General features: G+C 42.3%; 1 protein-coding gene across 3 annotated transcripts in view; it reads right to left on the reverse strand.

The window, feature by feature from the left end:
- Positions 1–7,608: 7,608 nt before the first annotated feature.
- Positions 7,609–26,888, reverse strand: part of TRAPPC9 (trafficking protein particle complex subunit 9) — a 508,634-nt gene continuing 489,354 nt past the window's right edge. For all 3 annotated transcript variants that reach the window (XM_056330195.1, XM_056330194.1, XM_056330196.1), the window contains 2 exons: positions 18,353–18,576; positions 7,609–10,799 (listed from right to left, as the gene is read on the reverse strand). In XM_056330195.1, the coding sequence (XP_056186170.1) occupies positions 10,620–10,799; positions 18,353–18,576 (404 nt within the window). In that variant the 3' untranslated portion in view covers positions 7,609–10,619. The remainder of the gene's footprint in view (positions 10,800–18,352; positions 18,577–26,888) is intronic.

Genomic DNA, 26,888 nt, shown 5'->3' on the forward strand with positions numbered 1-26,888 from the left:
CATCACAAAAGTGGTGCTGCATTTCCTCATGGTTAACATATGCCTTCCCTTATGCCAAGTCATTTCTGAGCAGCTCCTGGGGAGTTCTCCTGTGGAAGTGGAGGGAAGGAGGCTGAAATGACATTGGCGCAACTGGTGCTGGTACCAGCTCTTGAAAGAGGAACACTTGGAAGAGCAACTGCAAGCAGGAGGTGGTTGAGCACTGTCTCGCCTAGTACGCAGCTACTGGGCCCAGCCTTTGGATATAATGTGCTTTCTAGAACAAGAAAGTCTATGCATTATGACATGCCTTCAAGGTTAATTACTGTGGTAGGTACAGATATACATTCAGCACATACTGGTCTGGAAGGATCTTCTGCACTCCCAGACTTTTATGTATCCCTCACATATTAAAATGACAGTACCAGATTTTGATGAGATGTCTTCCCTTTGTACCAGGGCTCCTGGGAGCCAGTGGTGATGGTTTGACCTCAAATTTGCAGGTTCAGATGCAGACTGTGCGTTCAGACACAGGTTTAGCAAATCCCCCAGGCAGGTGTGTGACTGAATTAGCTATAATCAGTGGGTCCATTAATGTGCTTATTAGGCACACGCTTAGATATCTTGACGAATCAGGAACACAGGGACAATAAGTAATCAATGTATGTTAAATGACATGTCATCTACATACAGCACTAGTCCCATTGGTGTTGTGGAATCGATGCGTCATGAATGTGGTAGCCTAAGTATCACTCCAACAAGCAACACCAGATGGTAATAAAATAAACAAGGTCCCATTCAACTGAAATATCTCAAGGTGCTTTCAAGAGAGGATATGAGAGTCAAACTCCAGTTTAACAACTGAAATAGCATTTGAAGTAATATTTTTCCACAGTAGATGACTAAAGTGTTAGGAGGGCTCTGATGGAGATGCAGAGGAAGAGGGGGGAAAAAGAAAGGGACGTGTTGATCCTTTCTGTTGAGCCCAACCACAGAAAAACAGTGAGTGAAAGAATGGGAAAGATGATGTAAGAGATGAGAAACCAAGAGACAAAAAGATGCTAGACAACTCAAGGACCCTGACCTAAGCCCCAGAATGGTCTAACATGCAGAAGTAACCATGCATCATTAAACACTGGACGTGCATGTTGTTTAGATTTGCATGTCTTCTGTTATTAAGAAAAGACCATTAGTGTTTACAAACATCTGTAAAGCATGTAACTGTAGGAAAGCCTTCAAATCCCACCAATGCCCAAACAGCTGAATTGTAAGCCCAGAGCTCTAGAAGGCATGCTTAACATTCCAGGGAGCTGGCACACAGCACTGCTCTAGCGATGTAGTACAAGTGGGATGGATGGATGGATGGATGGATGGATGGATGGATGGATGGATGGATGGTCCCATTGCAGTGTGACACCAAGTGCCCACACTCAGGAAGCGAGCCAGAGATTCCAAGGAAGGGAGAGTGCAGCTGGCTCTCACTAGGGAAAGCTTAAGAGCTTCTAGATTGGGAACCCAAACACAGGAGCCTCAGGACTCTTTGGCAGAAGGAGCTCCAACAAGGCTGGATGAGGAGATTGAGGCATGGACTCCTGAATTTGACCAGAAGACCCCTTATTAGTCCAAACCCCACGCTTATATATCCTTGTTTGTTGTTCACGTGCAACGTACTAAAATATCATTGGTTAATCAATACTGTTCATACACTTCTCGGCTACATATAATTGGTTAATTACTAAGTTACAAACACACTGACCTTGCTGCATTTTTTTTCTCTCTTCTTTCCTGTCTCTGTGAGTTTCATGTTCTCAGCCAGCTGCTGATGTGGCATTGCGCATCCGCTCCAGCCTCGCTTCATATCCCGTTTGTCTTCCGGGCGTTCAGCCAACCTGATCTTACTTTCTTTCTTCTTTAGCCTTCAAGGTTCTTCACAGGCATCGTAGCCTCCAGCACCTGCCACAAAGCTCTCTACATTTCCCCCTTCTTTATTTTTAACAGAAACAACTTACAGGTTAAAATGCTTTTGAATCATAGATCTTATACAATTCAACATACAGGGAATAATCATCAATTAACTACAATTACCAATAACAACATTCCTCTGTGTATTGTAAGCTCCTGCAACCATCTGGTGATTCCCCATAACTTAAGAAGATTGCACAACCAATCTCCCGATAGTTCATGCTGTAAGTCCTTTGACGTGTCCTTCAATTTTTGTAACTGACTGTGAATCGACTCCAAATGAACCGAAAGGTTCATACAACACATTCCTTAGCGCTGTTCACTATAGGCTACTCTCTATTGTTCATGCTGCTTCCTTATCTTCTAGAGGTGAGATCACATTCCTCCTTTCTTTCTGTCTCATCCTAGTTTCTTCTCATACTCTCTCAAAGTTATTTAACTCTTTGCTGCAGGATATCAGCTGTACATAGTCAAAGCAAGGCCACAGCTGCACATTATCAATGTCAAAATAACCCACTGTCTCCATTCTGTACAATTTCCCCTTCTTGGGGTTTTTGTGTGTGTGGGGGTTTTTTTGGTTTTGGTTTTTTTTTTCCCCCAAAAGGTTGCTTTAACACGTTATGGACTGTTCATTCCTCTTTTTTTTTAATCATCACTTAATTACCAATTTTAGCCTTATTTTATGTGTACATTTGTACATTTCAATCAGGTTCACAAAATGTAAAACTTGTTATCAGCGCATTTCATACACAGGTCAACATATAGGTTTATGATTATTTATAAGAACATGCAATAAGCTATGGAACTTTTATGAAAATATTCCATCAGAAACTTCGAGTGAAATAAATGAGCATGAGAAATTGTGTTTAACTTGTAAATTCTACATATAAGCTGTTAAGAAACATTTTCTATCCTAAAAAAAAAGATAAAACCTACTTAAAAGCTCATGAAATCTTGCACTTGGGTGAGTGTTCCACTGTGCCTCCATTCTAAAACATGGAAGTGGAAATCATGTAGAACAAAGTTTTACTTTAAATAATTGTTCAACTGTTATTGCTGCTTTTCAAAGAACCTGAAAGCACACAATGAAAACTCAGAATTAAACAAACAGCTGAACAGACATCTTTAGATTGTTGCTGGAATTAAATGTATAAAAGTTTCTCAAAATGTTCTGGTTGCTTTGTGTTGGTTGTTTGTTTTTATAGATACCTATATCTATATAACTATACACAAACAGGGAAATAAAAAGTTGCTTAAGAAAAAGGAAAGATAATAGTATACAGTATTTACAGCTTAGTCACTTTTTTTTTTTTTTTTTAATATATGCAACCAGAGACACTTTACCGTAACAGAGAAGCCCATATTTACATCTCTGAGCCCAGACACAAACTGCAGCTGCATCCACCAGCAGGCTCAGGGCAGAAATCATTCATGCAGTTACATAGCTATGTATCACTACAAGCATGCAGACACCTATCATCACTAGATAACCATGTTCATCTTTCCTACTCTCCTTCACAATACCTAGCTGTTCTCTCATCTCTTGTTAGGTCAGATATTCTCCATCTTCCTCTCCTCTATCTCTCTTCAGACATTCTCTATCCTCCTTTTTTTTGCTTGTTAATTGTGATGAGGCAAAGGTTGTGTGTAGCTGGGTGACCATGACCTGATTTACGTTACGATCAACTAAATGCTGAATACAGGAAAAAAGGCATGGAAGATAGAAGGCAAACATCAATAAGGTGGTTAAAGTAATTATAATAAATCCTGCAATACTTTTGAGCCATGGCCTAAAGTTTCCCAGCCGTGAGAAGAGACCAAAGGCATCCCACTCCTGGCTCTGCTGCAGATCTTTGTTTAAGGCTTGTAAGTTGTGTATGGTTTTGTGGATCGATTCAGAGTGGTCACTCAGATTCACGTAACACATCCTATCAAAGTCTTCACACTCGTGTCCCTGTGCTAATAATAACAATCAATAGCAACTCGGTTCTGTAGCAACATATGATGGACAGAATCACCATCTGTTTAATAAGCGAGAAAAAAAAAAAGAAATACTATTTGTAGTATTACTTTCTTTAGCAAGCTAGCAGCCTAATTTACTAAGCAAGTTAAGAGCATGTACTATTCTTACAGATGAGATTAGAGAGGCAAAAATGTGTTATCTGCATTCCAGAACTCAGCCTGAGAGTTACAGTCTGCTGTGAGTTCTGCATTATAATCATTTGACACATGTTGGGGTTGTGATTGTGAAAGTTGCCCGTTTACAATTTTCATTGGCATTATCACAGCTAGCTGTTTTAAAAGCAACCCTCGAGCTTCCTCATGCTCAACTTGTTGTTGCAAAATATTCTGAAGCCAATCAATAAAGTTAGTATATGACTCTCTAGGACCCTGCAAGACTGTGGTGAGACTCCCGCATCCGGACTGCCTTAATTGCCATCTCCTTCATTTGCAAACAGTTGTCCCTGGGATACCTTGCCTGAGTCACAGAATCAACACAGTTGTTTTCTCCAGCGAACTGCTCATAGTTAACAGCAATTCCCCAATTAAGGTTTTCAATTAAGGCCACTACACATAGCTCACAAAAATCAGATAACCACATCATATACTGCATCAGAGTTAGTACCATACAAAGCAATGACTTCCAGTCATGCAGTGTGAGTGTATAAGGCTCTGCCATCCCTTCAGGAAGGGACATAGCAAATGTACTATGAATCCTCCCCTCCTGCACTGCTTTGCTTAACTCTTTAACATCCTTGTATTGCACAGGCTGCCACTTTGGAGGTTGATTTGTCTGATAAAATACTGAACGTGCCATGGCAACTCCCAAATCCCCTTGCTTAAGCACTTCGCACTTGCATTCCTGCCACCAATCCCTCAGACCCCCTTTCACCCTCCCCGAAAATACAGTCAATGCATCGGGGGGAGAGGAAAAAGGTCTAGCTCCTTTTCTGGATCTACAGGGCCTGGATCAAAAGGTTTATCAGTGTTAATTGGAATCATTGTCCAAGTTGTCCTGTTCCCATGCTTGGTCCTGTGTTGTGAGGGTCGCTGCAATCAGTGACAGAAGCTTTGAGGGCAGAGGAGGTGTGGACAGAATCGCCATCATTGACAGTGTGTTGAGAAGAGTCACGCTGTCGGTGGAATTTACAGCCTCCCCTGGTTTAGCACTTGCGCTGTTGGTGGAATTTACAGCTTCCCCTGGTTTGGCACTATTAGTAGAATTAGTCCACACTTGGTGAAGAGTAGGTAGAATTTGCCACCAAGATCCTAAATGCATTCCTGACGCAGAGTCCCCCTCCACGGCAGCATCATACAATCATCTGCTGACCGCTTGCCAGGCAAGAATTTCAAAGTGCCATCAGGTGGGAAGTCCAGCACTTTGTCACAGATCCATTCTAAGAGAGTCACTAGCTGCAGACCCATCATCACAATCTCTAATAAAGTTTGTGTGAAAGAATATAGTCCATTTTGCATTACAGTTTTCCATAGTTCCTTAATCATTTCCCAGTGAAACACCTGCTACTGGCCTGGGTGTCTATCTTGTAATATCACAGGAAACGCGTGCACTCCCTCTTTCGTACTTTCCAAGTGCACTCTCCTCCACTCTTCTTTAATCCCTCTCCCGATATCATTTTCATCATCACTACTGCTTTCCTTATTAGCACTCTGCCGCACCAGTTGCTTCTTCCTTACTTTTGACTGTTCCTTTTTTAACTGCAAATCTACCAATCTTAAATTTGACAAATTTTCATCTTGTCCATCCTCATCTGAGTCCTCCGACTCTGGTCCTTCTAGTTCATCAGGAAAATGCTCAGTTTCAGCCTCAGCCTCACTCTCATTTGGCTCCGTCTGCCTGAGCAACATCTTGCTTTATTACACTGCCTTCCCGCCCCTTCTCAGTCTCTGACCGAGCCTCCTTTAGCAATACCTGCAGGCTGTTTTTCTGCACGCATCTCTTTCAAACTCTCGAGCACTGATCTCCAAGTAGTCATAACTTGGGTAGCAGTTAAATCTCCTCAAGATGCCTTTTCCCAAATTTGCTCTCTTGCTGACTCCCACATTCTAACATCAAATATTTGTGTTGAGGTAGCTGGGGGGGTGGGGGGGTGGCTTGGCTCTTTAACCAAGCTAGCAACAGTCTCAAATTACTTTTTGCATATAGAATTCCTCTTTTGTGCAAAATATGTTGAAACATCCTTAATATACTTTTTTCCTCTGAAGACATATGGGATCCCATTTTCTAAAGTTTCTAAAGATTCTAAAGTTTCTAAGGTCTCTTAAAATTTCTTAAAATTTCTTAAAATTATTAAAGTCTCTAAAGGTTCTTGGCTGCTCATCTGTCACAACGCATACAGGTTTCTAAAGCTTCTTGACTGCTCGCCTGTCACAATGAGTACAGGTTTCTAAAGCTTCTTGAAATTTCTTCAAATATTTAAAATCTCTAAAGTTTCTTGGCTGCTCACCTGTCTCGATGCATACAGGTGTTATCCCCGGGGTTTAGGTTGTCCGCCTGGTCCAGCCGGCAAGACGATCATTCAGCCAAGACGCCTCCTCCGGAACGCAGCCCTCTTCCACAAGCTGTCGTTTTTATTGACCAGTTCCGTCCCTATTCTTCCAAGACTTTGGAACACCACCATAGGGGTCACCATTTGAGGAGGTTGAGGCACGGACTCCTGAATTTGACCAGAAGACCCCTTATTAGTCCAAACCCCACGCTTATATATCCTCGTTTGTTGTACATGCGAAACATACTAAAATATCATTGATTGATTAATCAATACTGTTCACACACTTCTCGGCTACATATAATTGGTTAATTACTAAGTTACAAACACACTGAACTTGTTGCATTTTTTTTTCTCTCTTCTTTCTTCTCTCTGTGAGTTTCATGTTCTCAGCCAGCTGCCGACGTGGCATCGCGCATCCGCTCCAGCCTCGCTTCATATCCCGTTTGTCTTCCGGGCGTTTAGCCAACCTGATTTTACTTATTTTCTTCTTTAGCCTTCAAGGTCCTTCACAGGCATTGCGGCCTCCAGCACCTGCCACAAAGCTCTCTACAGCTGGACCTCAGATGGTGCACACAAAACAAGTGCTTCCACTCTTCCCAGATGTATGACCTCTGTAAGGGTCCTCCTTCCAGCCTTTGAGCTCTTTTTGTAGAGGATGGAAAGGGTCATAGAGTCATATAATGGTTTGGGTCAGAAGGGACCGTTGAAGGTCATCTACCACAACTCCCCTGCAACAAGCAGGAACGTCTTCAACTAAATTAGGTTTCTCAGAGCCCCATTCAACCTGACCTTGAATGTTTCCAGGGATGAGGCACCTCTCTGGGCAACCTGTTCCAGTGTTTCACCACCCTCATCGGCAACATTAGGAAACTCAGGCATAAGTAACTTTTCATGTGAGTGCCTCTCTCTCCCCTCAGCTTACAATTAATGGACACTGACACAGGAACCACACTATGGAGTTCTTTCTGAGTTCACACACATCTTTCTGAGTTCATCTACAAACAGAAAGTTTTGAGTGAAGCTGAAATTTCAGTTCCAGGGACGAATACATCCTTTCAGAGACAGAATGCAGCATCAAGAGATATATTATTATTACTATCAGTAAAAACACACAAGAACATTATCAATAATTATAGACAAAAGAGACAGGCAGAGGTGTAAATAACACAAGATAAGTATTTATTTGGACAGTTAAATTTACACAACTTATGCTTCACCAATGCACACATATATTGGACCAATGTTTGCTCTCAGCAAGGGTGATTTAAATTACAAATGATTTAACTCAACCAAGTGGGATCATATCAGATATACATCTGTGTAACAATGCAGTTTGGCTTATCATGTTCAAAATAATAGCTGGGTAGTTGAGAGAAATAAAAACAAGTTTTCAGTTGCAGAAAAGGAGAGCAGATCAGGAAAGTATTATCCTTTTTTCAAGCACTGCAAGGACCAATCCTGACAGCACTCCCAGTGATACGGTACTCTCAAGTACTGTCCTCTCACCCTTCTCCAAATTACGCTGACACTTAAATATTCTCCTCCTGGACATGTCACAAATAATCCCCAGGAGGAAGAATTTCTTGTGTTTCATCTCTCTCACCAAGACAAGTAGAAGTGTGAGAAAATTGGGAAAGATATCACAACTGCCAAAAGCAACTAAGCATCAAAGTTGACAAAGGACAGAGTGGTCTACTATATAATGAACAGATTGACCATTAAGGGTCAGCTCACACATAAGAACTTATATTTATGAGCACATATGGCAGATTTATAATGGTGTATTGGAAACCTAGGAAATACGCAGCTTGCTTTTGTTATAGTAAAACCTGCTTACACTCCAACAGCTTCAGCAGGCTGTGGATCAGGATCCTTTGTAAGTAAAGGGCACAGGAATGTTGTATCCCAGGACAGGCTTCATAGAACAATAACATCCCATCTCAGAGAAAGCTCTCAAAAATAAAGTAGGAAATGATCCCTTAGCTAGGTAAGCTGAAACATCCTGACTGCAACAGTATTTTTGTTTCAAATGCAGTGTGGTCCTTACAAAGCCTTAGCTATATTCCTTTCATCTGCAGATTACCTGCTGGGAATACTGAATACAGCCCAATATGGATTTTGCTGCAACAGTGTTGTGTAACATAGTACAGACACGCATGTCAAAAGCAAGCTTTTGTGAAGAACATTAAGTTGTTTAATTCCTACTCTCCCAGGACCTTATTTCCCTGCATATATACCTACCTAGTGCAGCCTCATGTCACAACCAATTAACCACGTTCCACCAACACAAAAAACATGCCCAACTCAGCTTGCTGGACGCTCTTTCCATCGGTGTCAGTGGCCCAGAGCCACTGTGCAAATCTATGGAACAGTTTTCCTACTGGACATGGTTTGCTGGCACCTGAGAGAGCAGTACACCATTGCAAGTAAATCTTCAGCTGGCCTTAGATTTCCGTCATTTTAAGACTGAAGACTTCCACTCTGACATTTAAAGCTGTGTATAGAGCCACAGCTCAAGAGCAAACACTGATAAGATTGCCACAATACAGGTTTTCAGAGATAATACCCTGCATATCCTGGAAATATAGCTATCATGCTATAGCTATAGTTCCCTCAAATTAGAAATATATTTGGAATGAATACATTACAGTCATTTGCAAACATGCAATTAATTGAGTTTTGAGCACTGTAGTTCCTAGGGAAAACACCAGTCACATCTGTAAGTACCACTGGGCATGGTGCAGAGAGCCAGAATGAGCTACGTGTGCTGGTGCTCCACAGCATGAGCAGGATGGACCACATCAGGCATGAAGTGGTGTGCTCACATCTGGATGAAGCCTGAACAACCAAAAATTCTGCAAAGAGGTTGTGCACGTAGATTTAGCACATACAGAGCTAAGTGGAGCTAAGTGGAGCACCCCTGACACACCTTGGTGCATCCACCCCCAAAGGTATCCTACCACCAAATTTAAGAGCCGCAGGCTGTAACTTTAAGAAAAGATTGAGACAGGTTTGAAACATATGGTCCATGAAATAATATATTAATCATACAGCTAAGACATCTCCCTGCTTTATGTGGGGTCAATACGGGTCTCGCTATACAAAAACATTATTCTGAAAGACAACAGGCTAAATTTTCAGTACATTCATCAACTACTGTTATGGTCAGGAATTCCATGGCCTTAATTGCCTAATAATTAAACTTAAGCATTCTAAATAAAACAAAGGGGAAAAAAACCCAACCACATAATCAAGCCCAGTCTATTAGCACGAAAAATGTGATCAGATGCAGAAATGAAAAAAATCATGCAAAGTGATATTAAAGACCAGCTGATAAATTCTGGTGGCTCTTTAAGTGTCTGCAAATGTTTCAAGCGATTGTGATTGTATAAAACAGAATTGCAAAAGCCCAAATTCACAGGCAAGCCTTAGACAACCCAAAAGTTGGCTTATTTCCTTTCTCAAGGACAAAATTCTTTAGCTCTTTATTGCCTTACTTCCTTTCTTGTTCATAGACCTATCGAACAGTGACTCTACCAGGAACAAGTGGCACCGGGCTCAGGGGAGGAGGAGAATAACTGGAGGCACATTTGCTATTCTTACCTTCAGTAACACAGGAAAAAGCATCATTACCGCTATTTACCATCAAAGACACCAAATAGCAAAGAAATGAACAAGAACAAGCCTGTGAACAAATCTAAGACAGAAGTACACCTCAAGGGTACATGCCATGGGTCCAGCATAAGCCAGGAGGAATTTCATACAGATACACAATTCTTGTTGAAAAATGCTAAAACGGGATTATTCAAGTTGGAATTGAGACCTTCAAACACATGGTTAAATTCAGCTCTCTTAACAGTCCTCAAGACCCTTTCAAGCCCACTGATTATTAACAGAGCATATGAAAGTACAATGCACATATTAGCAGTTTCATAGGCTTTTTGGAAACAGAGGAAAACTCTAGAGCAGTTATAAACTCTCTCTCTCTCTCTCTGAAATTAGCTAAAGCAGCTGCCCAAATGACTGTCAGCCAATTCAGAAAGTGTTCAGCTGTTCCTCCAAAGTAGGGCCTGTGGCCTGAGGTTTGACAGAAACAAGCTGGGGTCAAGCAGAGGATGTGCCAAGCATTTCTGCGCACTGCGGTTAACCAAATAGCACACAGTATATTTACAGCTTAGTTTGGCCCATGGGCTCTGTAGCACGGATGTGGACACTAGGAAGGCAGAACCAGGAGAGAGGCAGTTCCTTGCTGCAGTTGTCTTCATGGAATTTGATATTCAAGTAGAAATCGCCTGTGTAGAGAAAGAGGAGTGCTCCAAAGTACACGGAGTCTTTGGTCGGCTTCACCTGGAAAAGAAAATGTGAAAATCAGTATTAATTATTAAGCCAGCAACAAACCCAAACAATTGTATTTTGCCATTCAGTAGCTCCTTCAAACAATCTCAAAGTACTCTAGATTCACATCTCAATATTGCCTTCACACAAAAAGGAGTAAAGATCTTGTCCCTGTTCTAGCAATGGTAAAACCAGAGCACTGAAAATTAAACCCTGTATTATTCTCTCACGCAGCAAAGCTGTGGCACAACTCAGACCAGAATAAAAGTTCTTTAGGAGCCACTGATTCCAGAACAGAGTTGGTTTAAGGCAGAGGTCACCCAAAAATATTTCCTTAGGCTGCATTTATCGACATCTCCATTAAAGGTCTAAATCGCGTCTCTGAACTCAGGCTAAACACATGGTCAAACACCACTTAACAACTTAGCAACAGCTAAATTCATCCCCACTTATAATTCAGACACAATCTGACTGCAAATTCTAATCAAGAATCTTTAATATTCACTATCATTATAATAATTGAGTTTAGCAAGAAAAACCCCACAAAAAGTATCCACCCTGATTTAACTTGTCCAAATTAAATACAGAGTTCACACTGTTTCTAGATTCGTATATTTCCCTTCCTCATAAAACCACTTATGATCCATATCTTTACAACAAATAATGTATCTTAGTCCATCATTTCAGCAAGACACTGAAGTAATTTCTAACTTTGACACCCCCACGACTGTTCAGCATGTGACAATGTTTGAATTAATATCTGCTTCCACAGGATGTTAAATCCAGTTTCAGGGTGCCTAGAATTGTGTTAAAGTTGCTGCAGATGCAAAACACAGAATCGGCACAAAGCCGTTTCATTGGACGGAATTTATTCAAAAGCTTGTGAAAAGGCAACTTCACCTCAGCAGAAAAGACCCAATACACAGCACCTGATACTCCTCAGTACTGGTCTTCCCTCAGCTAAGACCATCTAAGAAGCCTTTCTGCTCTTCAGACCCTGAAACCCTGAAACTCAATATATATTCAAGGGGTCATCCCTACTTTAACAGGTGTGCCCGTGTGTATTTTCTTTTTTCCTTGAATATTCATTGGTAATGGGCCTTTCTTTGTCATCTCCAAACACCTCAGCGTCCATCATGTTGCAGAGTGCAGTGCTGATTCCCAGTGACAGTGTGACAGACCACTGGTCAGCCAAGCCGAGACCCAAACCCAACCACAACACAAACTCTGGTGTTGGATCCAGAAGCCCTGAGATGCCCAGAGGTGCTGCGCTTGATTGGATTCAGGGGGAGAAAATCTTTGCAAGCAAAATCACTAGGAATTGATGGGATATTACCACTGGGAACAGTGAAGGGATGCAGCTAATCGGGATTCTTGCCCACCATAAAAATTTTGGTCATATGGTGAACTGGGACATCCACAATGGGGTATTAACTGGGAAAGTGTCTACGGACATCCTTTGCTGAAGGGCATCTTGTCATTGCATAGGAAGACCAGCACAAGGATGATGACTAGACTATGGTGGGGGAGAGGGGGGAGATGAACCACTAGGAAAAGTTTCCCAGGGTGTGAGGCACCTCAAGAACATGTCAGAGAGTTGAAAATCACCTGCCACCACCTCCAGTGAGTAAGGTTCTTTGTAGCTTTCAGATGTGAGGGGAGTGAACTGTTTGTTTCTGTTTTCTCCTGTTCTAGGGTTTTTTTGACTTTCATTGCTGGGTCCTTTAGCCAGCAGATGTGCACCCCGTACAGTCCCCTGGGGTATCAGGCTTCTCTGTTGAAGAGCTGCTGCTCCTGCACAAGGGCCTGGCTGTTCACAAGCAGCAGCAGCATCAGAGCTGACAAAGCTCAGGCTCCCCTTGGCTTTGGTGCTGGGCACTTTTGCTGACCTACAGCAAACTTGTATCAGCATCATATCATCCGCACGAATGATCAGAGCAGCCACAGCTGTTCTCCTGACCCCTGTCCTTGGCATCTCCCCTCCTAGCTGGGTACAAGTTCTTGCCCTCTGGCATTGCGTCTGGACATGCAGAACATCAAACAGCCTCCCCTCCTGCTTCCGTCCCCTCCTCCCAGGGCTGCCTGACTTATTTCTGCCTCACTGGAACTGATGCCGACATGCTTCCAGAGGAGGACAGAGGTAGGCCCCAATGCCAGCAATGGCTGGAGGAAAACAGCAAATGAAGGCTCCTCAGGACCCATATCTTTTTCAAGCTCCCAGTCTGTTTTTCCTAATCTAGCTGCACCACAAGGAAACCTCCAAAACAGCATTGATCAGAGCCCTTGGCAAGCAGGAAGGTGGCTTCAGAAACATCAGCACTCATTTCAGGTTCTTCCTACATGGTTGGTTGCTCCTCCTGCCTTTGCAGCACAAGTCTCTGCACCAGTCACCAGCTTCTACAGCACAAGCGAGTAGAGCCAGCGAGGCAGGTAGTGGGATGTGTCCTGTTCTGCCTGCATCCCATCTCCCTGTGTGCAGTACACACAGACCAAACAACCTGGTTCACGGTTCATGGTCTGGGGACTATCCAAATGTGTACGGCCACTTGTACAACCACTACTTTGATCAACACTTGTGGTCTGGGGAAGAAACAGAGAAGCAAAAGTAGCTTGAAACCTTTGCACTGTTGAGATGCAAGTGGCTCTGCACAAGTTACAAGAAGTAACTAACTTTGAAAAGTAACGCTGCCTTTCTAGTGGGGCTGCCTACAAACATTCCCAGATTACCACAAGTACATCAGCAGCAGACCAGTAAGAAAAGGGCCAGATCCAACCCAACTGGTATTCCAGGCACAGGGTTAATTTTGAGAATAAACCACCTACATTTCGGTGTCTGCACACTAGGTATCTGAGCTTCTTCTGCAGTAAGAAGACTTCTAGTCAATGCAGCCAGTGGAGCAAACAGAGAATGCTCTACCTAGCCAGCCCATAGAGTCAGGATATAGTTGCCTAAATGTAGGCACCTCATGACATTTGGGATGACCTAAGGCATAAAGACGTGTGCACAGGGCTGGCAAGATGTACAGGATGATTTACAGGACTTCTGGCAGGAGATGGAGGCCAGATGGGATACCCACAGCACCCAAATGATGGTAGACGCCTACTTTTAGGCAACTGAATCTCACCCCAGTGTCTGTGTAGTGTAAGCCAGGTTCTACTGGCTCCAGACTACGCCTCCATTGACTAATGGGAGCTTAGCTGGCCAGCGTCCATGGTGACACCTACACATTCAGATGTCTCAGTCTGCAACTGAATCCGCCCCAATGTCTGTAAAGTGGATATCCACATCTGAGCCAGCTGTTCAACACGCAGATTCATCTGATCAAATGTAGAATGAGGTAAAATGTCCCCTTAACACCATCAGCCCTGGCGACTGGCTCTCCGCTGCCTGGGAAGGGAGCAAGTGCAGGGTGACTTGTTCAGATGTGTACATAAGTCAGACGTTTTCTGCCACAGCTGACAGCACACACCCTCCCACTGATCGCAGTGCACGATCCAGCTAACCTCCCAGAAACATGAGGAACACACACTCGTGCCTGATCCAGATGAAATTTGTATCGTCACTCCATCTAGCAGCACACAGCTCTCGTAGTGTCAATGCCTAGATATGTGCTTATATGTTGTGCCAATCTGAGATGCTGTTGAATACATGCTTGCTGAGACAAGTCAGACTTGAAAAAGGTTTTACTAAAATTCCACCAAATCATGGAAACCAAAGACGGGAAGCTTCTATCCCAGGAAAAAAAACCAAACCAAAACCAACCAAAACCAAAACCAACCCAAAACCAAACAAACACTGAAGATTCAAGAAAAAAACCCGCCCACATTACTCCTAAAAGAAAAAGAACCCAAAACCCAAACCCAAACACACACTGAAGAATCAAGAAAAAAAAAAATGCCCACATTACTCCTCTGTTCTACTGAGATAGAAGAAAAATTAAGTTTCTAGCTCCATTCTAATCCTTCCCTGATTCAGGCTACCATGTGGGACTGTGATTGCTTAGAACTAATTACTACTTATTTATACTGCTGTAGTACTTAGGGAGCTCAGTTGGAGATTAGGGCTAGTGCCAGCTACTGTTCGCTGCCCCAAAGAGTTTACAGTGCAAGTAGAACAGTGCCAAGAAAACTAATTTGTTCCAGATGGGCCACAGAGGACTTGCCAGAAGTGAGCAAATGTTCATCATAGCTTCTGAGCTGATTCAAAATGACCATCTACTAATGAATTTCTCCTCATCTCCCACTACCGATCACTTGAGCCAGTGCCTGATAACACACGCAGGAAAAAAAAGCCCTGCTTGAGAATAGTAATGGCAAAAGCAGGAACAAGGAAAGATGAATTGCTGGTAGTTTCAGGACTCTCCCTAGAAGATAATTTTTTTGTTTTTAATTTGCTATGAAGTAACTTTGTCCTATCAACCAATTAGTCAAAAAAAGAAACAAATTCCAATATCGGTAAGAACTAAGAACTTTTAATAATATGGCTAAAGCTAGACTTCAAGTTGTGAAGTGAGATAAAACATAAATCAGTGCAATGTATTTTTAATGGGTGGGGGTCCACCGTGTTATGTTTCAAAACTGTGCACTGAACAGAAATGTCTATTATCTAAATCATAACTGAGGAAGTCACTTTTTCTGATAAATACAGACATAGAAAGGTAAAGTTAACCAAACTGGAAGTTGTGCTTAAAACTAAAGATTTTACTTAATTTAAAATGCATGGAAATACCTCAATACACTTCATTTTTTTCAGTAGAAGATTTGCTTTTTGAAGTAGTATCTCCCAGCAGAGGCTTTGTGACACAAACCCAGACTTCTGCGTTGAATTGAAGCAAGAGCACAAAAAGGTGAAAAAGCCCTTATTATGTTACTTCCAAGATAATTCATCTAACCTGGACTTCAAACCGCAAGAGAGAGAAATACAAAATCGTATGACTTTACCTTTTAAACAAGTTCTATTTATACTGCAAAGCAGCATGTGCATGAAAATCCCTGTATATATCCCCTGTCTTCCAGATAGCAACAGAAACTGCTTTGAGACTTTTTAGTATGGAATCAAAAATAATTGTGATTTGCTGAGCATCAGGCTAAATATGAAACTAACATTTAGGAAAGCAGAGGGGGGTTGGGTTTCATTTGTTTTTTTTCCCAGAGAAATCACGTTCAGTTGAGCACCAATAATGTACTGTCTGCATCAGCATGACAACAGACCAGATTTTCAGGACATAAGAAGTATTTTCTCTTGCTCTAATATCTGATGCTCCCACTTGTTCTTGACCATACAGTACTCATACACCAACCATATGCTAGTTCTCCATCCTTCCTCCCACCCAGCTCGGCAGCGCAATAAATCATGTCACCACCTCCTTGCCAGTGTCAGTGTAAAGTCAGCCCAATTAGCTTAAACTGCTGACGAACGTTGTTTTGGCTAAACTGGCCAACTTTGCACAAAAACGAATGCCCACACCATCGCTCCCGCTGGGTCTGCTGGGGAAGCGGGGAACATCTTCCTGCAGAGGGGCTGAAAAAAGCAGCTGGGAAGTGGTAGCATCTCAAGCCACCTCCATTAAACAAGCAAAATAATCGTGTGCCCGGGACCTCAGTTTATGAAAATCGTGGGCACGTGTTTAACAGCTTTGACAGAGCAGCACTGAGTTAACCAGTGACCAGCAGCAAACCTAGTCCAGTGTCTCAGCTTTCATTTATAAAAAAGAGAAATTCTAAACCTTTCATCTCACCCAACCATGTGCTTCTTTGGTTTCTTAACCAGCATCTGTCTGAGTTTCTGGCAAAGTCAGAGCATGAACACAATTCTAAGTATGTTCATTCTTCCCTGAAGCATCAAATGCACAAACCAGGACTTTCTTCTTGTCCCCAAAACAAGTGCGGCTTTCTGAAATCTTTTTTCCATTACTGAATTAGTTATTATGGGGGATGAAAGGGACTCTGGCCGCATTAGATACACTGTCTGAAGAATTTTCTTCCATGATCAGGGCTCTATGCCTCAAAGAAATATGACTAAGCATTTTCTGTGCGAGCCTATGTATGACAAGTATCAATACCACATACCATGAAATATAACACTTCTTGTCTAAGACTCGACGTTTTCTTAATTTCACCTGTTTGGACGACGAGGCGGACAAATGGGAAAACAGTGCTATTTTTAACTTATTAGGGACCATGCTATTGGAGACATGTCACAATACTGAACAGCAGGGCAAAAGCGGGGACCGTAACGTATGAGAAAGCTGCCTGGGTAGGCATAAGCAATGTGAACTCCTGACTTTTTGCCCTGTAGGAGACTCAGTCAGAAGGTAAGAATACATCACACTGACATCCCCCTTTCCCCTCATTAGCCTGGAGGGTCAGGTCTTTCAGCAGCTGGGCATCCAAACACTGCCACTCCAACTAAGAATTCCACATTGTCAGAAAGAGAGTCAAAGCAAGCCACCTCTTGATTATTTCTGTTGACATATTTAAATTATTCAGCTGAGAATATAGTTAGCCCCCATTAAAATTCAAGTTGATGGTCTATTCCATGATCATTAGCTTTCTGAAATATTTTCTCCCCATGACGCATAATTGAAAAATATGCATGGGGACTATCCCTGTGGTTAACCTTTCATTTTTTTCATACTAAGGTTCACTTACATATTCCGTTTTGACAAGTACATTTTATTTGTGATCCGAAGAGCTGACCTAAGCAAAGGTCCTAAGCGCTATCCCAAACACTCACTATCTTCTTCATGTTTATTTCATAAGTTACCAGAAGTACTGCTTATTCCACTTTGCAGTACTGTCTGTCTGTTTTTCAGTCCTGATTTTTTTGTTGTTGCAATTTTTGGGGGAAGGGTATGGGAGAGAGTAGTGTTATCCATATTCTCAGTGTCTTGCCTTAGAAGCAAAAAGCTCCTAGACTTGAATGTTCTAAAGAAGAAACTGAGATAAAAATCAAAATCTCAACTGTTGTAAAAAGGGACTTTTTCTGTCTCATTTTAAGCATGCTTTCTATTTTTCTTTATGGTTTTACAGAAGTATGCTAAGCGACAAGGAAATGAACCAGCTCGTCAGATCGGTCATTACATTTAACATTTTCTTTTTGCAGTCTGTTGCATTTCCTCAGGACCTGACTAAAACTGATTTGCAGTGTTCCTTGGCTCAGCCTGGGGAGTATTTCTTATGGACTAAAGAGAAAAAGTTACTTACAAACTATTACTGCAGGCTGCACTGGATGGCTCAAGGGACTGGCAATATGGTATTACGCATTTTATCTAGGTTACCCATTCATATTTTGTCAGATCTAGAGCAACCAAAAGTCACTGTCTCTGATACTTTACTAGTGGTTTACATGATAGGAAATTACAGTCTAAAACCATTGCAGAGAGATGATTCCATATCCTCAAACCTAGCAACACCTTTAGCAATAGCTGGATTTTTTTTTTTTAAATTTCCGAAATCATGGTGCTTTCCAAAAATTAATCTGCCTTAGAAAGCACAATGGAATACTGAAGTCCTTTTCTGCAAATTCATGTCATCCGGCATCACGACACATCTGATAGACATACCGAATCGATGTAGAAGGTGTTGGATCCCACAAAGGTGATAGCATCTTGCAGCTCGTAGTTGTGCACCCCGTTTTGGTAATCCTGGTAGGGCATCACGGTGAGAGCGAAGGGTCCCACGCTGTGTTTGCTCCAGTTGGTCAGCTTCACCTCCAGCGGGACAGGGTCTCCCACCGTGCAGTTCACCACGATATCGCAGTCACAAAGCTGGCCATCAACGAGGATATCTGCCAATCAAGAAAACAATTCCACGTTATGCTGGACCCCTGCTTTAGAAATCACATATAATCTTGATAGGAAACTTCACAAGAAAAAGTAACCCGCGTGAAACCAAGGGTGCTTGGCAGTTAACCAACTCGGCGGTGTCGTGTAGGGTGGTGTTGCAGGGAAACTGCTTGCAAAAACCAGCTCATAAAGGCCTGATATCTGCCCACAGCTGTTGACAGAGCAATGAAAAAAACCAATTACACTCTATCCACAGGCACCAGAAGAGAATCTTTTTAGCCGCCGGTGTTGAAGGCCAGACCCACAGACAACTTCTCCTGCAAATCAACAGCATCAGGTGAAGGGAAATACAGACAGGAATCATCAATACAAATGGTAGCTACACAGATCCAGGGCTGGATGGCCATGTTCACATGCTACAGCCACAATAAATCCTCCTGTATGGAGGTGACCTTTTGGAGCACGACAGCCACCGCCAGAATTTGCAATGTAATACATATATTAAAGTCCAGATTCTAAGGGAAAAAAAGGGATTTTAAAATTATACAGCAGTACTACGAGCTTGTTCACTCTTCGCACTTTAATTCATTCTAGGATTTCTATTTTTAACTTCCTGCTTTTCTTTCCCTTACTGGGATAGTAGAAAATATAAAGCCTCTACATCGGTTACTGCAGGGACAATGACAGCCGGAGTAATGTGTCCACTAACCTTGCCCATTTGCTTACACAGAACCCAAATGTTTCATTACCAACACGCTACAAAATTGCTAGTCCAATTGCCCGCTCTGAAAGGGTTCCCAGTTGTGCAGTATTACTGTATTTTTCAGATGAGGGTTATCTCTGATGCAGTATTAATACAGGAACATTTCTATTTCACTATGGGTTCATGTTCAGAGATAAGAGAAAGCCCTGGGCACATGTAAGAAAGCATCCTCTGTGTGAATACCCATCCCCACAATCGCACATGCCCATGAGGCATTTCGATCGCTCCAGCTCCTCCTCAGTCTCTTGCCTTATGACATACAGCATATTATTCCTCTGCCAACAGCATCAGATTTACATTAGTAATATCCCCTCTTCAAGAAAAGGCACTATTTTTATGCTTCAGGAGCTTTCACAGAAAAAAACCCCAAACCAACCACCACCAAAGTAATTTTTATTTTTTTGTACTTATTTTTGTTTTGCTGCCTTAGACAAAAAACTACAAAATGATGCATGTTCTTGTTATGTCCTGGTGTGTTGCAAGCTGAACAAGCCTTGGCGCAGCAACTGGAGGAAAAAAAGAAAGCTAGTGCCAAAAAAGAAAGGCGTTCAGAAAGGGACATTTATCCCAGAGGTCAGGTCTGCAAAGCTGAGCTACCCAGATGAAAATCCCTCCTTGACCAAAGCTGCCCAAATGCAACAGCAAGTCCCAGATACAAGAGGCTTGGCAGAGGGAGCACAGAACAACCCTGCAGTGCTCAAGCTGCAGCTATCCCAAACCCGTGCTGGTCCCAGTTGGAATAGCTCTCGTGCCAAAACTTTCCTTTCCAAAGGAGATGCCCAGGTTTTTTGACAACGAGAGCACTGGTTGAGGCCACACCTGGAGTACTGTGTCCCGTTCTGGGCTTCTTAGTCCAAGAAAGGCACGGACATACTGGAGAGAGTCCAGTGAAGAGGATGAAGGGACCGGAGCATCTCTCCTATGAGGAAAGGCTGAGAGAGCTGGGACTGCTCAGCCTGGAGAACAGACGGCTCAGAGCAGATCTTCTAGATGCATAGAAATACCTGAAGGGAGGGTGCGAAGAAGGCAGAGGCAGGCTTTTTTCAGTGGTGCCCAGTGACAGCACCAGAAGCAATGGGCACAAACTGAACCACAGGAGGTTCCCTCTGAACATCAGGAATTACATATTTTTTTTACTGTGAGGGTGACCGAGCGCTGGCACAGGCTGCCCAGGGAGGCTGTGCAGTCCTCATCCTTGGTAAGTGCTCTAGGTGGCCCTGCTTGAGCAGGGGATTGGACCAGATGACCTCCAGAGGTCCCTGCCAACCTCAACCATTCTGTGATTCTGTGAAAGCAAGTTATAACCTTCACTGCATTTTTAGGGAAGGGCTAGAAAACCTGTTTGGCGTTGGATTTGTTTTGCAATAGCACACTCTAATGTTGTGGGCTTTCCTGCCCTACAAGATCAGATTGCTTCTTGCAGGATTGCCCTAAGATCATGGAGGTGAAGTAGTGGTTATAATGCTATCCCACTATCTGGGATTAACTGAGTTGAATTTTTCATGTGTGTGTATGGATAATCTTTATGCTTCCCAGCCTCCTGCCACAGAAGTGAAGTCCAGTTGCTTCCTTCAAAACAAATTGCATTTATATCAATTCATTACTTCGTATCAGTAAATATTTTCAAGCTTCTCCATGCAAGGTAAGTGTTTTCATTAAAAAAAAAAAAATATCTAAAAACTTTTTTTCCTGATTCTTCCAGCCAGCAGGTCTTACAGCTGCATGAACGGTTAGCTCCCCACACCAGCATGAACCTTCAGAAATACTCAGTAAGCTAAGTGGATGAATCTTTATTTCAAGCTGCTCGTCAATTTTTAGCTTTAAAATTCAGTGCTCTGCTGTAGGAATTGTAAATGAACCCTTTGCCCTCCACCTCCACCTTTGTATCTAATAATAGCTCAGAGCATTGCTTCCTAATATTTTCATGTGAAAATAGAAAATCCAAACAAAAGGGAAGCAATTAAGCATGGCTTAACCAGATGAATTTTCTTTCATATTCAAAAAAAAAATTCAATTAATTTAAGATTGATTCAAAAGCGTGCGTGCGCACCTGTGCTTGTGTACATATTGAGAGATTATTTCCTTCCCTCCCAGCACACCCTTCCCTCTTGCAGTACTGAAGCCAAGGATCTCAATGAGATGTCAGATGAGAAAAAACACATGGCTGGCGTGCAAAATACTATGGAAAGGAGTGTTTAAAAACAGTCCCCTTTCATCAGAGAACAGCTTGGTTTGACAGGCAGTTTTACTCCCTTTCTGACACAGAAAACATCTCATGGACCATACGGATTTGCTTTAATATTTTCATCCATGAACAGAGGAAAAGCCATGTGTACAGGGTCCCATTTCTGCAGATTCAGCTCGCTCACACAGATGGCATATAAAAGCTGAGACTGCTCACACCACTGCTGTGAGAGTGAATCATTATTGGCTTCAGTATACAGGAGCTCTGAATCAGAAGATACAGTTGCTAGCACAGAAGACAGTGGTGGCCATACCTCCATCCCCCAAAGATCCAGATACAAGAGAAACACTGCTTCATAAAATTAGAAGGACCAAGTTTAATGCAAATAGCATATATAAATTACATAAAAAAGGTGGAAGCGTAAACTGGCTGTCAGGGCAAAAAGAGCATGAAGACCTAGCAATCTCTTTCTAAGTGAAAGTTAATTCCTTTTTTAAGTACTTTAATAAGCCAACAGAATGCTGCTTCCCCCCCGCCATTCCTGCTCACTTACCTACACACATCCACTGTGTTGGCAGCCCTGGGCGCCAGCATTACCCTGCACTCCTTGATAACCATGAAAAAAGGAAAGAGACAGTCTGTCACACACCCGTTCATGGCACAGGACCGCTCTATTTTATCCCTAGGACCTTCTCTATGTGATTATTATACTAAGGAGAAAATGTTCTCCAACAAATTTTGGAAAGCAGAGGATGAGGATGTTACAAGGCACGGAGAAAGGTGGCTGGAAAAGCCTTGCTTTTCCACTGATGGCTGTAGCCAAGCCTTTTAGGATGTCCATGAATTAATCTAGCTGGAAAAACTACTTCATGGCCCAGCTGATAGGTGATGCTCACTGACACCACAGGAAGTCTGGGAGACCATTATATGAAAATAACGTATCAGAATTCTTACTGTGTCTTTCTTTCAGGATCTGAAAACCGTCAACAAAAGAGAATGAACGTTATAACAGGAAGACAACCACTATTCCACAAGAAAAACATAATGTACCATCACCTGTCAGGTGCAGTTCTGCCTACATAACCCAAAGGAGCAGCTCTGAAATGAATACCAAACATTATTAACATCTTGTGTTATTTAGTCATACTAACACAGAGTAAGTTGTTCTTGCTACTTTGTCAAGTTTCGATGCGAGCACTCGCAACTCCTTGGCCCATCTATACGTCAAGAGTCCTGAGTCACAGCTAATCGCACTGCCGCACCCAACTCCCTCTTTGTCACTCTGGAAGTTTGATTTTGGAAAGCTGCATACAAATACATGTTTAATCTCAGTGGAAATGCATATGCCAGCAATGTTTACTCTCCTCACTCAAGTTTGGGTTGATTTTAAAAAAACATTGGCTGCAGAGGAAGGCAGGGTGTTTGTGCTCATCTTTACAGCGGGGGATGGAGAAATTTCCATTGGATGTTTGCTTTTAATCTGGCTCTTGAATCCCCACCTGATGCAGATGCACTAGCCCCTGCCATTCACTGCAGCAGGGAACACGGCTCGAGCAAACACCTCGCAGAGGCATGGCTTTGCACAAACAAGCAGGTCAACAAAACTCAAGGCAAGAGATGCCCAAATGAGCAAATACTTCTCACGTGAAAGGTACAAGAGATTTCAAGCCCAGAAACGCAAGCCTTGCTCTGCTGTGTTAGCTTGGATAATTTTAGCCAATCAACCATTTTTTATGCTATTAGAACTGTTCCGAAATGCTAGTCTTACCAAGGTCTGTGAACCAGAAGAGCTGCGGTCTGAGGAGGGGAAAAGAACATCAACAACGCTGATGGCTCCAGATAATGTCCATCAGGTACACTGATGGAGGAAAGCCAAAGAGCAAGAGCCCCAGCCAGAGTTGCTGCAGTGAAAGCCTCACAGAATGATTCAGTTTTTCTGTGTTCACCAAATCTAAACTGCTGATTAAAATGTCTGCCCAGGCCAGCTTTACTTCTAATTGCCATAAAAGAGCAAGGAAAGGGCCAACCATGCTGTCTGGATGAGCCTTTACACTCCTCCACCCCCACGCCCCGCCGCCCTCTTCTGCAAGAATGTTTGTTAAAGGATTTTGCAAGGAACTTAACAATGCAAAGCGAGTTTTTGGGGTTTTTTAAACCATTCTTTTAGAAATACGTTGAACAATTCTGTCTGTTTCTGATCTTACGTATTACACAGATGGAAGAAAGATCAGAATGGAGAAAAAACCTGTACTACAGGCAAACTCTATGTACAGAGCAAGCTGATCCTGCCTGTCTCCAGACAAGCAAGTTCCCTGTCCTTCCTCTTGCTGCAACGTCAGGTCAGCAACAATTTTAGCAGCCTGTAATTTGGGGTTCATTCAGCTGCTTAGGGGAGCTGGCAGGTAACATGTGGCGTTGTGCTGTGACAACAGGCTCCTTGAATTTTCCTGTGTATCTCCTCCAATATATGAACCTAAGCACTGTTTCCGTTTCCCCTCTTCCCACTTGTTCTCCTTCATGTAGATCAGTTCCCTTTCATTTTCTAAACCATTCATGCAAACTATTTACACATAGAGATATAGTATTGATTTCATTTGCTCGTCCATTACAAGGTACTGCAGAATTTTCAGAGCTGAATACTTCCATACAAAAGATATTTTTATGAATATAAAACCCGTGTTCCCTGTCACTCTCATCACGAAAGCGCTGAATGGTTATTTAATAACACAAGAGCCTCATAGCCATTTGCATAAAACCTTCTGCATGTGGTTTGGATCTGCTTCTCACACTAAATCTGAGCATCTTAACTTGGAATAACATCCTCATATTCATTCATTGTTCTACTGACACAATACCGAGGCAGATCCATCCCCTGCATAATCTCATTGCAGTCAATAGTAACAGAGCCCAGAGGTATACAGATGTTTGTATTGTAATGGGTTCAAATTACATGAATCTCTCCCCTTGCCAACCACGGCTAGTCCTGTCCTCGAAAGTGCCCTTATACTCACAGCCTGCTGAGCCAAGAGCTCTACGGACCTGAAGAGTGCAGCTCCTCTTTGGGTCAAGGCCTTTGGCCAGGGATGAATAAAAAATACAGGAAAAGATAGGAACAAACTAGTGTGGCTTCCTGGAAGTATCAACAACCCAGAGACCTTCAGCTAACACAGGAGCACGAACCTGAAAACAGGAAAGTTGGCAGAGGATGGGATGACTGAACATGAATATAGGCTAGTAAAAGAGGCAACTGCTTTCACAAGACCTCTGAGCTGCTGGATTTCTGGCAGACTTCCCATTCCCAAACATTTTACAATTGAATTAAGGACACTTTATTCGCTCCAAAAGCAATTAAAAAGAAAAACACATTTAAAATATAGTTCTACAACAATAAGCAATTAGTCTTTGATAATTGTCTGTGTCTTCCTATTTAATCACTCTTTTGCAGTGGCCAGTATGCTGATGACAGATCCCGACTGGTCCGATTATTGTTCTTGCCAAATTGTTTCGAGTTTGTGTCTGTTCTTAACTCTGTGATGACAACGGACTGAGGATGCTGCAGCATCCCCATAGGACTTGCTTGGAAAAGGATTTTTCAACATTGTTCATTTGCACTGAGTAAGCTTTCTTCCTCCAAATCAGTATAATGTTTATGTCCAATTTTAATCTCAAAATCTATCCTTGGCAGACATGTGATCAGCGTTCAATTTCAGTGCTACTTATCTTGGCTGTAAATGTTTAGATGTAGCACAATCTTCTTCAATTAAGTCTGAATACCAGGGTCATGCTAGCTGAAAAGAGAAGTATGAACACGACCAGCGCTCTGGGGTTCAACTGCCTTCAACTTCCACTTGGTATCTTAAACCAGCAAACATGAATGCTCGTTAACCACAGATTTATTAAAGAAATGTATTAAAGTTTAACCTCTCTGGATTTGGTGGGAGTTATTTTGCACATGCTCTTTATGACAGACATTGCTCCTTCCCTGGGAAATTGCTGGCATACGGATGGCACCTGCTTGTCTGGTCTCTCCTGTGGCAGCCAAGATAACCTGTCATTTGGTGATTTGCCCAATTTGCTATCAAAGCGAAAATCTCTCCTGAGTTTGTACTGCTTGTGGCCAGTCCTAATCTAAATGCTCAAAGGCAGACCCCTAAAATTTTAAAGGTCTCAAAGCTCTTTTTTCCAGGGAGCCTGAGCTCCTTTTGACTTATTTTAAAATATTCTGTGACATAGCCCTAGCTTGCTTGAATAGTCTCATTTCTGAATGTGGGCCAACCCCTTTTTATCTATTCATCACAAGCAGGTTTGTGGAAGACTTCTTTTTATTATCTGCTACACAGCCAGCAGGTCAGGCTGGCATACAGTGTATGCCTGTGTTTTGAAATTTCACAATCCCAGGATTTGCATGTTATTTTAGGTTATTCAAAACCTTATTTTTATAGCTTGTCTGCAGCAGGTCTACTTTCAGAGCATTCTTACCCTGCCTTGTGGGGAAAAAAAAATATGAAAGGAAAAAAAAGGGGGAAAAAGCCCTATATTACATTTAAATAAAACTAATCCATACTACAATATATCATATAACGCTATTTTTTGTATACTGGCAGCTTTGTGCAAAACCGCTCCAGGTCATGAATACTGTGCCTTAACCTACAGCTTACTGAAAGAAAATCACCTTATTCCTCCCTGGTTGCACAGACTTAAAATTTTCTCCTTCTTTCTACCATTCTGCAATGACGGATGTGAGACAAACCTCTCCCTCCACAGAGGAAAATTTTCAAGGTCTCATGCAAACTTTGTGAGAGTTTCTGACTTGTGGCTGAAAAGTTAATGGTAAAAAAAGGAGCTTTTTGGAGCCCTTATGTGCTGGTTTGGGAATCTGATCTCAAAGCAGGTTCAGCCTAGACACTGCGTAGACTGCAGACCTCCAGGAAGTGTTACCTTCTCTAGAAATCAGTGATAAGGATGCTGATTGTGGCCCATTCCCTATGGAGACAGGCGTGAGCTAGCACATGGTCACAAAAGAAGTAACTTCGGCTTAACAGCAGAGACACAAAACTAGGCTCCTTTACTCAGTTCTGCTCAGGCAAAGTCAAATATGTGGATTTCACCACGCAATGTACTCACCTAAACTCTTACTGAATGTGGCAACATGGAAGTGGAAACTATTTTTCTGGACTTTCTACTGTTTCACATGGAAACAGTATTTTCTGCATTATCCATTCAACAGGCACACAGTGGTGCTCTGGTCTCTTACATCGATAAGGATCATACCTAACAGGTAGCTGTATTTTAAATCGCTAGTTAAACTACTCCTGTGTGTAGTATAATTGTCATATTTGAGGCCTGTACGATGAAATATGCGATGT

This window comes from Falco biarmicus, chromosome 3, assembly GCF_023638135.1.
Source record: "Falco biarmicus isolate bFalBia1 chromosome 3, bFalBia1.pri, whole genome shotgun sequence".
NCBI classification, from domain to species: Eukaryota; Metazoa; Chordata; class Aves; order Falconiformes; family Falconidae; genus Falco; species Falco biarmicus.